Consider the following 18,595-nt stretch of genomic DNA (forward strand, 5'->3'; position numbering starts at 1 on the left):
ATACTCTGGAAATTTCTGTCAGAACTGAATTAAAGAAAATGACTGAATTTTCAAGTGAGTGTAGCCTATAGCTCCAGCATTAAACAGAAATCCTTTTGTGTCCAGTAACGTCTATACTAATGCATGCTTCTCTGCAATGCATTTATTATTATATCGGTCTCTTTTAAGATCTGCACTGATTACTGATAGAGTGGCCATAGTAACTAGTGCATTAGAGAAGCTAAAGCTCTTCTGTTGAGGGCCAGGCTGTTTAATTAGTAAACCAAAGAGGAAATCAAACTGAACGCACAATCAATAGCTGTGGGGTGGTGCACTGAAAGTGTATACTTTAGCACACACGGCCAAAAAAACCACTGTATGCTGGACAGATTAAACAATAAGCACCCAATTTATCCAAAGGCAAGGACAGATAACTGGTAGATGGCCAATGATGAACGATTAGCCCACTGCACATTTTTTAGGCCCTATTAAACTTATATTGCATTCTCTCCAGAACAGCTATTAACCTAAAATTTCCAGTATTATTATTAGAGACCATTCAGGAACCACAATCATTCAGTGTTCTGCATTCTCAGCCAGGACAAGTGGCTCACGTATTTCCAGTTATGATCCAGTCCCTTTCTTGCATGTGCAACATGCACACACCAACACTAATAAATACTTGTGAGCACAAAGTTCACCAAGTAAACTGTGAAGTGACCACCAGTAAAACATTTGTAACAATAAACCTAAAAAGACTTAAATCAACCTGATCTAGAATGGACATTTTAAAGAAGCTAACAAAGGAAAAGTGGCTCAAGCTATCCAGCGCTCAGAGCCAGCCAGAAGCTAGCAGCCTCGGCATGAGCAAAGGATCAAGGATCAAATAAAGGTACAAGGAAAATTATGGAGACAAGTAAATACAGAAGAATTGTGTGCCTGTTGAAGTTAGAAACATACTGGAAAATGATGTAAGTGATGTAGTTGACATTAGTTTTGTTGTACATATCTATTGCATATACACTGCTTTTGTTAGGTAATGATGGGTGTACAGAAACTCCAGTAGTACAGTTTTCAGCTGTTTAAGTAAGAGAAAATCCTGTAACTTACTGCATTTCGGGAGCTGTTTAGTTTATTAAATTCTTTTAATGTAAAAAATTATATTTTGGATTAAAGAAAAGTAGATTTTTGTTGGCATATGCCGACATCATAATCATAATCAAAATCATAATCAACAAACCTGGCATGTTAACACTTAAAACAATCAGAAATCAAAATCCGCTAAGAAATTTGAAATCTGTGCATTATTATAAATTCATCATTTTGTTAAGATAAATATTGTGATACCTGAAGAGATGGAAGCCAGACGGCTTGTGTCAGGGTGCCAGTTGGGTGCAACAGGTTCATACGGAGATAAGTCTTCCATGTCTTCATCTAAAACAGTAAGGATGAAAAAAAAAAGAAAGATTAGTTATCGCTCAAAAAGATCACAGCTCTACACTTAACTGAATCATCAGAAAATATACAATACGTAGGAATGCATCTTACCCCCAATAACACAGAATATACACAAAATAAAGCAAGATTCAATCCATATCTCAAACTTTACCAACTCACACAAAGAAACACTAACAATAAACTCTTTTGATTTTATTTTAACAGATATTTGAAAGCATGGCTTTGATTTAAATGTAGCATTTTCCTTGAGCGATATATTTTTGTTTTACACGTTTTTCATCCTCACCAATGATTATGTTTCTCAATACTCATCTTTTCCATGTATGGTCATATTTTCATATTCTGTTTGTGGATAAAATAATTTGGGTAAGGAATGCAGTTAAGGGAATAACAGCAAATTCCTTCCTTGGTCACTTCAACTCAATGGACTATGCTTAAAGAGAGTTAATGAAAGAAAATGTTACTGCGTCCAACTGCCAAGAACATGATTCCATTTCTGAGAATCTCTAAGATAAGGGAAATTGATGTGCAGTAAATATCATAAGATAATGAGAAATTGCTTCCAAGCTCCAAGAATGTTTACTCGTTTTGAATATTGTATAAAAGAAAAAAGATCTTTATCTTTGGTCATTCCCCTGTGGGGGTGGCTCAGTGCTTCAGCTCCTCTGCAATAAAGGACATTTCTCTTGCAAGAATGCATCTGTTGCTGTTTTAATTTTTACTTAATATATTTTCTGATTCTCCACAACAGGAAAAGAGATGTTTGTCATCATCAAATTCTTTGCTTGTGGAGCATTTGTGCCTGCTTTGGTTTGATTTGGGGAGCAGCTGAAGGACTAAAGCATAAGCAATGCATCTTTCCTGTTAACAATGTGTTGTCTGAGCTGTTTTTATGAAAATAAATAAATAAATAAATAAAAAATAAAATTAGCACTCAACTGACTGAGTCTCTCCCATGTGCCTGCTTCTCTGTAGGCCCTAATCCCACATTTAAAATTCATAGCCATTCAGTGTGATTGAGACAAACCCTCCAGTGTGTAATAGCTTTGCATTCGGATCCTAACAGAAACACAGCGAGGGTGTTATGAAGGAGGCTTGGGGGCCCGCTGCTACAAATGAGAAAATCCGTAACCTGTTGGTAAAAGACTACGCTTCTAGGACAACCAATCAGTAGATCCAATCAATAGATACGGTGCATTTTGTTTATCAGCACGCTCGTCGAGCATTTCAGAAAAATGTGATGCAATCTGAAAAAATGCTTTCAGCTAACTGCTGTGATAATAGGTAAGACTATTGTAGAAAGCTGTGTGTGTGCATGTATGCCTGTATGCCATATTATTGCTATTACTGAGGTATTTATGTCTTCTTTGCACAGCAAATTATAATAAGCAATAAGCAATAATTCAAGTGTTTATCACTGTTGCCTCACAGTGAGAAGGTCCTTTCCTCAAATCTGCCAGCTGCCTTGGACCTGTCTGGACTCTGGAGTCTTTGGAGTAGATATTTAGTCCAAAGACTCTAAAAATTTCAACATTTTAAATTGGCCGTAGGTGTAAATGTGAGTGTGAATGGTTGTCTGACTCTCTGTGTTAGCACTGTGATAGACTGGCATCCTGTCCAAGGCATAAACCCACCTCTAACCCTGTGACAGTTGTAATAGGCTCCAAACCCCTCACTTGGATAAGTGGAAGACAATGAATGGATTGATGGTCAAGAAACTGTATGAATCATTGGATAATAATAATCAGCAGACAGCAATACAACCATGATAACACTGGCTTTGTGATAATATCCATTGGAATGAAAGATACATTTGTTAAACCCTCACCCTTAGCAAAAATATGTGCACATGCACACAGATTAGCTACATTTTAATAACAGGGAAAACTAACGGAATTTTCCCCCCATTTTTCTGCAGAGTGAAGACCACCCCGACTCAGACCAGTGCATATCTGCAGTCATTGCTTTCTATATATGTCTGCATGACCCCTCTTCATCAGAACTGGCAATCATAAGAAAAAAGAGTAGCTCAGCTGGCCACTTTTTGAGCACACGCAGCTATTGACATGTTGCTCAGTTCAGGATCTCACATTTGTTTGAGAGAAAGAAAAATAGTGCTAGGGGGAGAGACACAAAGAATAGAAAAGAAAAGATGCACAAAATTGCAGAGGAAGAAAGAAGCAACACAATCAGGGGCAGAAAACCCTTTGAAAGACTAAACTACTATAACATGGAGATAGAGAACTCTAAGTTCTGTTTTCTGATGTACTGTATGGTGTTTTTTTATCCACAGTTGCATCACTCACAACTCTGTTCATGCGTGTCCTTACATTTCTATCAAGACAGAAGGACTCGAGAGGTTCCAGAACTTGAGATCTCGCAGTATGTCTAATTACAACAATTACCTTCAAAAGCTATAATGCTCTGAAGCCTTTCAAGAGTTCAAGACTACCACCTACACAGCAAACAACCACCTTTACCACCCTTCCATGTTTTTTTTAGCAGCACCTACCGCTATTGTGCATTTAAAAAAAAGAAGAAAAAAGAAGGAAATAATTTACAGAAAAATGTAATGCTTCGTCTTTCAGTGGACCAAGAAGAGTTTGTACTGAACAGAGCCAAATGGAAAAAGGCATGTCCTATCTTTTGCCACAAGCAAAACAACTTGTTATTAGGTTGCTTCCTATTTTGTTCAGGCAGCGTCTTACACTGTAGGAAAGCTTCACAGGCAGCCGAGAGTCAAGCCATTTTAGGCACGTTAAATTTTACAGAGTGTGTCTGTACAGTGTGTATTGTACTGATCCTATAAACAACTAGAAGGGCACTCGCAAAGATCAACATCCACCAAGGTCAATACCCTATTGTGCATTTTTAAAAGCGATCTGAATCTATGCCTAAATTTAGTAGGATCCTCTTTGGCTTATGCTCTACCTTCAAGGCTCATTAAATTCACTTTGGCAGGTTTGTGTAATCTTACTAGGAACAAACAGACAGAAAGATGGCTCTGATCGCATACATCCACCTCAGCTTTTGCCTTGGTGGAAGAATAATGTGAACCCACAACAGTAGCTGTAGCTAATGGATGGTACAAGCCGTACTAAATCATAAAACTGCAAAACACACTATAATCTCACACACACCCTTAGGACTGAGAAATCCCACAGCAGGAGGCCTTGTTGTACTTAAAGAAAACTGCTCTTTGACAGTCACCCTGGACCCAATTACGCATTCATCAAGTAATAGAAAATTCTTCCCAGCTGTTTAGTGATCAGATGTTTTTTAGCCGCAGGGCAACAAGTTATCGCTGTAATTAAGCCTCCGTTTGACTTCATTTGCTCTGACAGTATGGAGCATGACCGAACAGCTCAGAAAGACAATCAGCCCTTCCCTAGTTACAGAATGAGAAAAATAATGCCTTCCGGTGGGTTCACAGGGCTGGTAGCTGCCATAAGGGGTCTTACAAAGCTATTAGGTACCATCACTCTTTCTTTTCATATGCATTATCAATGAAGTTGAAGTCTTCAGGTGGAAACTATCCTATGGATTTTTCGTGACATTCTTGGCAAATGGTTTATGGCTAGAAGCAAAGCCAGCTTTCCATGACTGTCGTTCACCATCTGTTTTTAAAGGTTTCCCTTTAGTTATTGTCCATCAGTTTATTATTCATTTCACCTTGTTCTCTGTTTGTGTTGCAGGAAACACCCATATATACTGCACACATATTATCTCCCACTACTATAATAAGAATATGCAACAAAACTATATCTTAGACTAATTGCAAACAAAGCTTGGCACGGCCTGGAGCACAGCTGGATGTCTTCTGCAGAGCTCTGCAGGCTGCTGCACACGCTCAGCTTGCATGTAACCAAGCCTCTGCTGTCAGAGCTTGAAAAGTTTGTAAATGAGCTGTCTGTGGAGTTTAGGCGTGCCAGCCTGGGCTCCTTTCATATCTTAGAGAACACTTTTAGAAATTAATAAGAAAAAACACTTTTTTTAATCACATTATAATAAAATGCATTAATATTTCCTCCTATTATGTGTTCATCTCCACAAAGACAAGTAGTACCACAAACGCATTTTTTTTAAAAATTGCACTTAATAAAACACAAGTTGAAGGGTATATTCTGTTAACGGCTCAGCTTTTGAAGTTATATTGACATTTTAAACTCAATTTCAAACCATACAAATAGAATATTGGATTAGCTCAGAATAATATTTCAAGTCACAATTTCAATCCAGCGTGGCGTGTTGGGCAAACACATCTAAAAAAAGAGAAAAAAAATGAATGCTGAATTTTTTCAGCCTTCCCTTTGGCTATGTGAATGCAATGTTAATAAAAAAAGCGTTACACTCTCACTTACCTAAATCATCACTATGCTTGGTGCCAGGTGCTAAATGTTGAATATTGATAGGGAAAAACAGTGACTAATTCTTTCACACACTTTGTAGGTGATACAAGATCCAAATTTACAATAGTAAGACTTAAGTACTCAATATGAAGCAACATAAATACTCACTGTAAAGATATTTAGAGCTGCTGAATAGACAATCTGGTTATTAAGTAAGGTATGGCTATAAAAAACATAGGACTCGTTTCTTCTGCTTTGAATTCCTCTATATGGAAGACAGAGGGAAAAAAGCAAGTAGCTATTTTATGAGCAGAGTTAAAGGCGAGCGATAGAGAGAAAAAGAGGCCACCGCGCCTCATAGTTGACTTCTATGATGCGCATTCATTCAGCACCTCTGTGAACCTTTCTGCAGGAGTGAGTCTTAATGCCCACATCATGACAGTATTCAAAGAGCAGAAAGGCCCGCCACTCACTCCCGCCTCTGATAGAGAACCTAGAGAACTCACTCCGCTATAAAAGGCTAATCTAAACCCCACTACCCGGCCCTCATTTCAGCTGCACTGTCACACTCTATACTAGGCTCAAAGTGAATGGGAGTAATTTTCGGCCAGTTCACCTTACAGTACAGAAAATCATTAGACAGATTTACCAGGACAAACAGTGTCTGTTTTGTCATCCTGTTTCACTGATCCCTTTCACATTTGGGGATGAAAGATGCTAGGGGAGAAGGAAGGATGAAAAGGACAAGGAGGGAAAGCTGTGAAAGACCGTATTGATCACACACAGGATCTATCGACAGGTCCCTTCCTCTGATGATGAAGCGGCTACCTAGTGAGTACGGGTCTCCAGCTCAGGGAGGGAGAAAGCAAAGAGGACACATTCAGCATGCAAGAGCCTGCTCGCCGTATCCCCTGACATGCAGGGCAGGTTGGAAAAATGTTCTGCTTATGACAGTGGATGGCTAAGGTAATGGCCAGTGACTGCTACCATTGCTCATAGTAATGATGGTTTCACCCAGGAATACTGTGTACCTTTGCAACTGCCACCCCCCTTCCTCCTGTAGCACCCTCCATGACTCTCTCTCTCTTCTTCTCACTCCTTCTCCGTCTCTCTCTTAAGTTTCCTTGCCCCCTCATTATTTATCTACCATCCTGTCCTCGCTTCTTGCCCTCGCCTCCTGTCTTCTCTCTTGCTCTCTCCATTACTCCTCTTCACCACCGAAGTCTATCATGATGTCCACGGCATTCTCACATTGTCCATTTCGTGTAACGTCCCGCAGCATTAGGGGCCGCCCTGTGGCATCAGAATGATGTAGCGACATATTAAGCAAGTGACCTTTGCAATGCTGACGTTCATAAAAGTGGAGAAAATAAATTACTCCACAAAATTGCGGCATTCTCGTCATTTCATGTAAAGACTCCTCTCACAATGAGGTGGAACAAACTAATGGAGCCCTCCTTACTCTCACTGAAGAGAAAGTTAGCTAATTAAATTGCTATGAATGGTATTCACAAAGGTTCCTGCTTTGAGGGCCAGGGTGTGATTTCACAGCTGAGGTTGGGGAAAAAATGTGTATGTTAGAGGTATGGAACTTATTGTTTAAATCTTCAATTGTGCAATATTCACACGAGCCCTGGAGCATAATTGAGAGCCACCTATGCAATATTCCCCTGTGTCGCAGCCAACATTTCTTTCTTAATTACTTCTTTTATGGATTCAAGAGTCCTGCACAGACTCACACGCCTTACACTGACACGGGCCCATTCAAAGCAGAATCCATCCATTATCCATTAAGGACAGTTGCACTGACGCATTGAATTCAGCTGCCATCTTCTGTGAGAAAACACAATTAACATGACACCATTTACCCTACCACCGATGATTAAAAAAGATTTTCAAGATTTTAAGACAAACAGGGAGGTTTGGGGAGATGTGGCCTCACATTCTGGCTCCATGGCCTTGTTATCCCACCACATTCACAAGGGTAGGGACATGGCGTGAAATGTAAAATGTTTCAGAAGTGTAGTTAAACACCTGCTGAGATGTGTCAGCTTGCTGATATTTCAAGAAGACACATCAAGCAGCACTAGATGACGGTTATGAATCATGTTGCTGTCACTTTGTCGAGGCTCTTTGTATGTTTTCTCAGCCTCGGCGCACTTTTTTAACACGCATTGTCAACTTTGAAACACTGGTCACACTCACTTGGATTGTAATTTACAGTCACATCTCATGGACAAAGAACATACTTCAGCTTGACAGCCTTTCCGTCAGGCTATCTCATGGTGAGTCTGGGTTTGACTCGGTCAATGTTTAACTTTAAAGTCTCTGGATATAGTGTCAAATACGTTGACATTTTCAGTTTTAAGGCTGAAAGAGCTATGTGGGGGAAGTGCGAAAGGGTGGATGTCACACAGTTTAACATTGAGGGCTAAAGCACGAACCCCATCATCAGTCTGAAATAAGTGGCAACACAAACCAGACATTACACTTACTGACTGCTGTTGCTCGGCTACTGGTTATCTAAAAAAAACAAACAAACGAAAACATCCAATATTCCCTTATTGTCCTCAATGAATCCAAGGTGAAAACATAGCAGCTGGTGTTTTCTTTCTTTTTTCTTTGTTAGTGAGTCTACATTGTTATTATAGAAAAAAACATCATCACACAGATAGATATTTTTGAGTGTTTGAACAACAGAGGAGAAGCTTCAAATATCACCCACAGTAACACTTATTAGACAAAAAGTACTATCACTGGCTACCATCTGGATTTCCAGGATTCCTGCCACGATCCACATCCGCACCAACATTTGATGGCTTCAACTGTCAGTGATGAAAAACGTGACACCTTGGTGGGGAAGCTTGTTTTCTCCCACACAAACCAAGGTCTTTTGATGGCTTTGCCTCTGCACATTTTACAGATAACTGAACGACTTAGGTAACATAAGAAACAACCTAACTGTGTCAAGTTTAAGGACCAGTTATGCTATTCCCTAAATATGATGTGATTACTGAAATTAAAGTCTCTTTTAGGAACCGTCGTGAACACGCTTTCGCTATGAATCTGTCTTGCAATTATATTTTCCTGATACATTTTGGAAGTTATTAAATATGTATCTAATATCTGAATCTGCAGCAGCTTTACCGTACAAGATTTTTGAGTTTAATGAACAGCCCAACGTAGTCAAACAAAATAATCTTCAATACAAGATATAGGCAGTTATGAAACCAGATGTAGAAAGCAGTAAAAGCCCAAAACTGTCAGCACTGTAAGAGATTTGTTGAAAATAAGCACGGTGTATCAGTGCATGCTGTTGTTGTAATTAATGAGGTCCACATTCTTTATGCCGATGCCAATACTAATTTCTCAGGGAGGTGAAAACACACACACACTTTCAGAGGAATATTTTTTTTCTTTTCTTTGTTAAGCCACTTGACATTGACCTATGAATTACTGAAGCACTGAAAACTCACCTCACTTATGCGATGAAGCAGTGTTGTGTCTACGCACAACAGGTAATTTAGCAAAGAACCAGTTTTTAGATACTTTATTACTAGCAGCCTGTCGCAAAAACACACAATTTGTTCCCATCTCTTTACCTGAATCTACATCAATGTCAAAGATAACACAGTTTGACAGACATAAAATTGTATTTTGGTTGCAAAAGTATAGAAATGCTGTATATCTTGGCTGATTTCCACTCCCTACACTGTATAGTGTATATTATCTTTACACTAGACTGTATACAGATGGCATAGGGGTGGAATTCAGTGAATTAATCTATGCATCATCAGCTTAAATGCAAATTCTACTACATTTGATATAACCCAGTACTGGCCATAAGGACCACAGCCACTGTGCAATAATAAAAATAAAATAAAGTCATAATAAATTAGAGAATGCTAATGAGAGAATGAGCTGAAATACACCAAATCAGACACCTGAAAGCCAAAGTGCAGAACAGTTAGAAAGTTAAAATTCACACAGAAGAAGAAGTTTCAAAGCTGGAAAGTAGCTGAATATCTTTTAAATGTATATTAGAAAAAGCTGACTAATGACAAAAATAATGACAAAACATCTGAATGAATATTGAAAGCTCATATTCTTTAATCACTTGAAGAGTGGAATTATGTATTTTAAATGTCTAAACTCAGGAATCTCAAATAAAAAAACAGAATATTCGCATAATGTCTTGTGTGTGTGTGTGTGTGTGTGTGTGTGTGTGTGTGTGTGTATGAGTGTGTGCGCACACTCTCACACACATTTTCCTTTTTTACATTGTTTTCAACACTTGACTTAAAAGGTAGCTACCATAATTGTTAATCCATCTAAGACCTACGTGTAAACCATCCACACAAAATACAGTTTAGGCCATAAGTATCTGGACAGATAAAAACACACCATTTTATCTTATGTTATAGTTTTCGAGCAACATCTCTTCGTTAGCCTTCATTATCTGTATGAAGACATGTTGGTTTCAGTTGTTTGAGCTCCATTTCGTCTCACATTGGTACAAATTCTTACATATTAGCATATCTTGGACAAGACTAGATATGCTGCTAGTTAAAGAGATTTCTGAAGAGATGAGATTAGAAATCTCAACAGTTATATTTTCTTGATAAATGGCAGTTAATTAAATTAAATATAAAGCACGAGTGGACCTCATATAGTTCAGTCAAAGCATCTTCTGACTATTGAATTCAGACTTCTTTAACCATAGCTCTCTCCATTTAGATCCAGGGTAGCTGCATACGGCCCAGCTTTGATCTCAAGTGTTACAATGACCTATCTTTCTTTAAAAGCAAAGAGGTAAACATTCACATTTAATAACCAAAACATGAAAAGCATGAAAATGTTTTAAGATGTAAGTGCAATTTCAAAAGTATGTCTTTGCCTGCGAAATAACGTCGCAGCACACACATTTAATAGATTACAGAGTTTCAAAAGTGTGGATGCTCTGCAGGCTGTTTTCATGCTGAAGTCTTTTTCTCTTTGACTTCATAATCTGCCATTTTAGAAAGAGACGTTCACTCGAACACTCATGCTTGTGTCTTCATCTCAGCAACACACATATGCATGGATGAAATGATTTTTATCTATTTCGTACACTTTCCCAGCAGCAGCATCTCTTCATTATCTTTATGTCTGCAGACATGCTTCATTCAGTGGTTTGAGGTCTGTTTTCTCTCACATACACAGAAATTTTCCACACACATCAAAAAGGTTTTTCACATATCAGTGATTTGTGTGTTTGTGTGTGTATGCTTAAATTTTGTCCACACATTCATGTGTTGTAGAGGCTGAATTTTAATAAGTTTAGTGGTTCTGTGACTTTGATGCTGAAATTTGCATTTGGTGGTTTATGGTTTCCTGAGGACTAACTGACAGCTGAGAGTGAAACAAAACAATTTTTAATAGATTTTAAGAATGTAAGACAAATACAAACCAGGTAGTTTAATTGATATTCCAAATACAGTCTACAAGGAAATACCAAAACTCCAAAAGTGTGGGAATATGGGCTCACTAATAGATAGTTGCTGCCATTCAAGTTGAACAAATCTGCAGCCACTTTCTGTCGTGACCTGTCTAGAAGCTCACTGGGCATCAGTAGCTCTACTAGCGTTACACGTTCTTTGAGACATGTTGTTTCTCACCAATTCACCTATTTGTCTGCCTATGCCTGGCCACCATACTGCTTGTCAGGCATGGCCGTCGAGATGACCAATCTGGAGTCTTTTAGCAGCAAACCATCATGGACAGTGAGTAAAGCCGTTTCTGGCCAATGCTTTTGCTGGGCCTGAGCGTTGGTTGCTGTCTGGTCAGCCTCTCTGGCACAAGGACACGATCTCCGCACAAATGGTATCTTCTTTGAACTGTCCTCCATTAACCTTTGCCACTGTCTTTCAAACTTCGTTGTTGGGTGACTGGTGTGCAGTTGTTTCACTCTGCTGTAATCAGGTAGAGTAGCTGTATCTCATTAGTCTGAGACAAAACTGTTGGACTCTGGGTGGAAGTTAATCTGGTGACCTAACAAAATGACAAGAGGCTTGTAATCCATCTCTAGTGGAAAATGTCCTCCAATGAGAAAGCCTCTGAACCCTTCACAGCCCCATATCAGGCCCAAAGCCTCTTTCTCCACTTGCACATACCTCTGCTTTTTCTCTGTCATAGAGTGAGATGCACAGGTTACTGGTCTCCACTGGTCACACTCTCTCTGTAGAAGGACTGCCCAAGGCCATACAAAGATGCATCTGCTGAAAATTTCAGCTCTTTCTTGGTGTCATATAGTGACAGAAGTGGAGCTGAAGTAAGATTTCTCTTAAATTGAGCAAAGGCAGACTGTTGTGCAGTGTCCCAAACCCACTGATTTGTCTTCGACAATAGATCACACAGTGGATAGTGGTTAGTGTCTTTTTCAGCCAATCCTGGGATGAATTTCCCGAGCTGATTGACCATCCCAAGGAACCTGCAAACTTCTCCTGTGTTTGATGGCTCTCCTATATCTCTGATGCCTTGTGTTTTGTCTGGTTCCGGCTTCACACCTGGAGTGGACAGTATGGTGTCCACTGCAGTGGACAATCTATAGGACATCACCACATTTCTTACATCTTTCTCCAGTTTGCTTGCACTTTTCTCCCTCCCTGGGAATCACAGCAACTGAACCTTTAGCTAGCAGCACACTGTGCGACAAATTGCGGCAAGTAGTTTGTGTGTTTGCTTACGTTTGTTGAGCTGATAGAAATGTTGCATTTGAAATTACCTGACAGTTAAAAAACTTTACTTCCTTTATGCTTGAACCTGTTCTAGCGAAATGCTAAAGTACTGAGCCCACAATTAGGGACACCTGCACTCCTTCTGGCCCACTTTAACTCTGAGTACAAAGGCTACAAGTTATACCGTTGAACCTAGAGCCTGTTTTGAAAATGTAAGATGCAGAAAGTACAGCTATTTGTTTAAAAATGTAGGTAATAAAAGTAAAAAGTTATCAGAAAATCAATTGTTAAGTAAAGTACTTAAAAATTACTGTAAATTACAGTAACAAAAGTATTTGTACTTCGCTACTTTTCACCTCTGGTATTTTAACACCAACAAAGTGATTCCCAAAGAGCCAAAAACCTGACATATATCGACATGTTGTGCGGGTTAGGGTTAGTTACAACAGTGAGAGTCAAAGATCCCAAACATACTGTCAATGCAGTGAAAACATACTTTCACAGAAAAAAAAACCCCTCACAAGTGAACACTATCAGTCATGGATTGGCCTCCCCAAAAATCTGGATCTGAACATTATTGAAGCAGTGTGGGATCATCTTGACAGAGAATGAAACAAAATGCAACCTACATCCAAAAAAGCTGTGAATGTCCTTCAAGAATCCTGGATATCTATTTCTGAAGACTACTTAAAGAAATAAATGACAAAAAAGCTTGCCTAAGAGAGTTCAGGCTGTGTTGACTAATAAAGGTGGTCATACCAAATATAGACTTTCAAGCTTGTTAGAATGTAAAAACTCTGCTTTTGCCATATACACTGTATTTCATGTATGTCTATGTTTCAATAAATCCCAGCACCTTTTTCACATTTTCCAAGCAGTTTCATATCAAAGAACCTGTTGGTAGGGTAGACCAACTCACTCATATAGCTGATAAGCAATAATACTGCTATGATCTATAAAGTACAAAGATAAAACATTTCTCTTCAAGGCATTTACAAGCATTAGAAAATGCAACTGACTCAACAGAGTGAACAAAATGCTTTTTGGTTACAAATATGTTTTTTTCTGTTGAGCAGTAGAGGGAAAAAAAACCTCCTTGTTCTAAGTTAACCTTTGCAAAGCAGCTACTTACTGTAGATGTAACTAAATGCATCCCTGGAATTACTTCACAGACACTCGGCTAAACTGAGTAGGGGTTCACAGATCCTAGGCTGTGCATCAAACCACTGTCAGGCATTGGGATCACGAAACAGTCTTTTGTGACTTAAGACCACACATTTAATTTTAAATGATATCTACATATATTTACAATGATATACTGAGAAGAGGTCTTTACTCCCAGAAAGCTGGGATAGTGGGTTAACCTTGCCTGAGGCAGTGAAGTATCTGTGGGAGGTTTGTGAAAGGAGAGCAGGATGTTGTGTCAATCCCAGTCCATCCTTGGTCCTCATCAGCTTTCTATTCACTGACAAAATGGTTTAGCTCTCAAGCCTGCAGGCCAGGTTCATGTCCCTGGCTAACACAGGTCATGCAAAACATAGCAAATTCTAGCTACAATAAGATTTCTTTATGGATTCCTACACTTTCTGAGATATAAATATATATATTGACCTTTGTGTATTGACAAAGTATTAAACACATTCTCTATGCCGTATCCATGCTCATCACATCAGTAGAAATTACACAGCACTTTAAAAATCTCATCTCTCTTCCTGTTGGCCATTCATATCCTTTGACCTTGTCTAGCTACATTTCTTTGAATCCTAGTCCATTTCTATTCAGATTTTTCTCCAATTGTTTCTCCGTATTAATGCAGCAAAGAAATCTTCCAAAGCTACATAACACTATAAGCTACATGACATCAAACCATCCTGTTTTATCCACACAGTTTTTAAGTGGTTTAGCACCACTTCATGAGGGTCTGCTGGGATTCAGCTTTTCGTGTTTGTTTCCAGAGATGGATGTTGTACACAGATTGTTTCCAGTTAACAAAAGCCTGCTTGACTGCACAATGGATCGTGATTAGATTAAAGCTGCACTGTAAGAGCTTTTTGTTTGTGTTAAAGCAGGTTTTATCTCTAAGGGTGACAGGGCCAAAATGGGACACCGCTGAAAGTATTCTTCAGATGCACATGCTCTATGAAGGACACACTGGAGGCATGGGAGGTCTCTATTCTTGACAGCCCAGGCAACTTACATGACGCATTCAAACCCATTGACTGGTGCGGCTATTTGTTGGGGAAAGGAGAAGGTGGGGGCACAAATGAGGCGCAGTGGGAGAACAGAAAGATCATTACATTTAGAAAAAGAGAAGAAGACAGGAAGCGAGACACAGGGCCTGAGGAACATCCATGTCATCACATTTCCCTTGAACTCATGTCAGGGACCCTCTGCTGCCACAAGTCTGATGAAGTGTAACTGGCGCTATGAGTAGTCAGCCTGGCGAATCACTTCACAGATCACCACACAAAAGCCCCAAATGCTCAAAGCTCGGAGACTTTGAAATGTCTCCACCATTACCCCACGTGTCAAAACAGCTGAGTACGTTATGTGCTCCATGCTTACATGGACGCTTGGGATCTGCCAAATAGAATTTGATCAGATGTATTAACAAATATCACACTTGGGTTAGGGTTCCCCTTTAGGCTGATCTCTAGGGTGCTACATCTCCAGCAGACAGATTTGTCCTAATATAAGGCTTGCATGTTTTTTACCCTTGATGTGGAATGGGAAACACACTTTTAGTGACACTGGACAAGAAAAGAACATAAAAAACTTTGAGCATATGGTTACTGATATAATCTGAGAGGGTGTTAAGCTTCTGCACACGTCCGGCCTCTTTTTTCTTATGTTTTAAGAAATTAATTCTGTATGTAAACTTTGGCCAATTGCAGAAATCTTCAAATCAGATCTGTTGAGGTAATATAAAGTAATGTATAGAGGGAAAATGACCAAACAAGAGCTAAGGCATGGCAGTAAAATGGGTAAACCGGAGGACATTCTGGTACTTTGAGTCTCAAGTGATGTAAGTGATGTTTTTTTAATTTTGGCCAATCACAGTGGCGTTGGCCTGAGAGGGGAAAGTTGTAGGTAGGGCTCTCTAACTTTATATTCTGGTGTGGATCGTTCTTCTATGTTCTATTTCTGTGTATCACAACTTTAAAGCTTTAGGTTTAGGATATATCCAATCAAAATCCAGGAAGCTTGTCTTAAAAAGGGTTTCAACAAATCAGCCTTTGAGTGTGATTTTATGTCCCACAAAAGTGGACACATAAGGACCACTGTGCTATATGATTGTAAAGTAATTACAAGGTAAAATGGAACACTTTAGGTGAAAACCAATAAGTCTACCATAACAGGTCCATCTAATGTAATCCCATTATAGCTCCATTACATCTGAGAGGGTGAGGAAAGTAGGAAAGCATATATTTTTCATCAGGGGCTTCTGGGTATCCCTGTAAGAGGGCGCTGGGGAATAGGGCATCAACAGTGGGTGTGGTTACTTCTTGTCTTTGCTCGGAAAACAATCTAACTGGTACTCGACGTCAGTAGATTCATAAAAAAATAAATGTCAGAATCCTCTAGACTGTGAGTCACATACATTGCTATCAATGAAAGTATGCTGCATATCTGTCACAGGATAATAAACAGCTGCTTTTACTTGCATCTTGCTGTACATGACCACAGAGCTCACGCAAAAGAACTGAAGGAGGGGTAAGAGGGGCACTGTGGACCTTTATTATATTGCTCACTCTAAAAATGTACAGTTAAAATTTGGTAGTATGAATTTTGTGAGACCTTGAAAGCACCTGCCTCCTACCTTCATTGCGTCCCATGTTTATAGACCAGTAGATCTGTAGACACTGCTGCTCCGTCTTCAAGGACCTCTTGCAACGGCAGTTATACAGAGGGCTAACCAGCAGCACTTCCAGTGCAGCCTGGCACTCCCTGTTGTTATCTAGCATGGCATCTTTCTCCTTGCCCACAAGGCACTGGCGCATCACTCGGTACCAAGAGCTGCACTGAGGGTCCTGGTTACACATTTCACTTGCCTCGATGCAGTTTACCCATTCTGGCTGAGCTCCAGGCCCAGGTTTGATGCTTGAAGATCCTGGAGCACTGTTAGCCAAAGACACTGGCAAAGCTGAGGGAACACCCCAGGAACCTGCTGCCTCATCTATGTGGAGAGAAAGAAAAATATGTGGTGGTAAAAACTGAATGGTGACCGAGAAACTGCAAATTAATGTTTGGGGGTTTAGTGTTTTATGTGTACTAGTATCTGTCTATCTATCTTCATGCTTTATCCTCTGTTCCACTTATGCAACAAGTTGTATGTGGGAACCAACCGGATCTGCAGCCTATTATAGGCCCATACCTGCCCAAGCATCTTTAAGGAAGCCAGTTAGTAATTCCTCCGGTGCACATTGCTCAATCACTCCTCCTATGCATTGTTTTGCTATGTCTCGTTTACTTTATAGCGGGTCATTTAGGTGCTTACCGAGACAGATTTTTGGTGCATTTAATGCAGCAAAAGAGAACTAGACTGCATGCTTCAGATTCTTATTAAATCTAACCAAGGGAATATCCAATCACTGAATAATATCTAATTATATCATGCCAAGGACTACACTTAATTTACATCTAGGTAAGCAGAAAATGAGCTTACACAGAGTAAACAGTAATCCACAGAGCAAGTCTCAAGTGTTGCCATTTGACAAGAGTTAAGATTGAAACGCACCTTCACACACGCGAAGCTAAGTACACAGAGTTCTGGTGAAATGACAAGAGAGACCCCTTGTGGGGATGTTGTGCATTTAGATCAGGGGAAGAACAACATCAACCGGAGAGCAGCGGGTCAGAAAAGACTTACATAAAGTTAAACGTTAAATTATTGTGAGGCTGTCAGTCAGCCCGTCAGGTATGTCATTTAAATGCGAATGCATGCGTTTGGGGGAACATACTGAAAATGCTAGTGTGATCATAATGATGGTGATGACGATTTGTGGTGGTGGTGGTGTTGGATTCCGTCATGTTCAACTAACTAGCAAAAATTACATATATATATTATTCTTGTGCAATATTTTTGGCTGACTGAAAGCTGTGTTTTCTCGTTACAATAATGAGCCCTTCTTTCACTGTGGAAGCTGTGAGTGTGTTATGTGGGCTGCAAACGACTCACTCGCATAGACCAAGTTCGGTTTGTAGCTTTGGGTGAAAATCGAACATAGTCTAATCAAAATCAAACCCAATATAAGAAGAAAGCCATCAGATACCAGCTATACATAATTCATCTTTATTTTTATTTTTAAAGAGGGGATTACCTGCTGTTCTACAACAACTCCAGTATATATATTTTTTTTAAAGTGGTAAAATAACAGAAAATCCCTGCCACAGTTGTGTACATCATCACTAATGTCCTAATGTGCACGGCTGAGAGTGATTCTCAAATGGAACTTCTTACCTGGGAGCAGAACAAGGGTGCAGACGCACATCCACACAGTGACAGACTTCATTTTGGACTCAGCCGCAAGAAGGATGAGTTGTGCTACAATTACACGAATATTTCCACCTTTTCAAGGATTAATTCCTCTCTCCGGATCCGTGACCCAGGCGCAGGATAACTGTAAAAAACCCTCATTCAAATTTTAAAAGAAACATGCAGCTCCAAAAATATCCTCGAATCCCCAAAAAAGTAATCCACAATTTTATTTTATATTTTAATAATGGACAAATCACGACAAAGGAAAAAAAAATCCCTTGACACTGGGGAAAAAAGATCAAATGGCAATCAAACAAGCAGTCAATCCGTAAGAGCAGTTACTCAGGGTCCGTCTGCGCTGCGTTCATACCGACAAACTACTGAGACTTGATCTCTCCGCATTATAAGAGCTGCCCGCTCCAGTTGGCTCTTGTAGACAAATTGTCCCTAAAACAGTCCTTAAACTGGCGCAAAGCGGTCTGTGATAGCTATGTCAGTATTTCTAAGGAGGCAGAAGAACTCATCTGAAAGTCCTACAAAACGCTGACTGGTTTTTCCCCCCTCACCGGTGGTTCCCTCAAAAAGCTGCGCGCTCAAGAAGGGAGGGAACGCTT

At 39.6% G+C, this 18,595-nt stretch overlaps 1 protein-coding gene across 3 annotated transcripts in view; it reads right to left on the reverse strand.

Moving 5' to 3' along the window:
• LOC116313913 (GDNF family receptor alpha-2-like) overlaps positions 1–18,595 on the reverse strand; it is a 70,576-nt gene extending 51,981 nt beyond the window's left edge. For all 3 annotated transcript variants that reach the window (XM_039621274.1, XM_031731754.2, XM_031731755.2), the window contains exons 1-3: positions 17,964–18,595; positions 16,323–16,679; positions 1,327–1,413 (exon numbers count right to left, since the gene is read on the reverse strand). In XM_039621274.1, the coding sequence (XP_039477208.1) occupies positions 1,327–1,413; positions 16,323–16,679; positions 17,964–18,015 (496 nt within the window). In that variant the 5' untranslated portion in view covers positions 18,016–18,595. The remainder of the gene's footprint in view (positions 1–1,326; positions 1,414–16,322; positions 16,680–17,963) is intronic.

The sequence above is a fragment of the Oreochromis aureus genome, linkage group 12 (genome assembly GCF_013358895.1).
Source record: "Oreochromis aureus strain Israel breed Guangdong linkage group 12, ZZ_aureus, whole genome shotgun sequence".
NCBI lineage: Eukaryota > Metazoa > Chordata > Actinopteri > Cichliformes > Cichlidae > Oreochromis > Oreochromis aureus.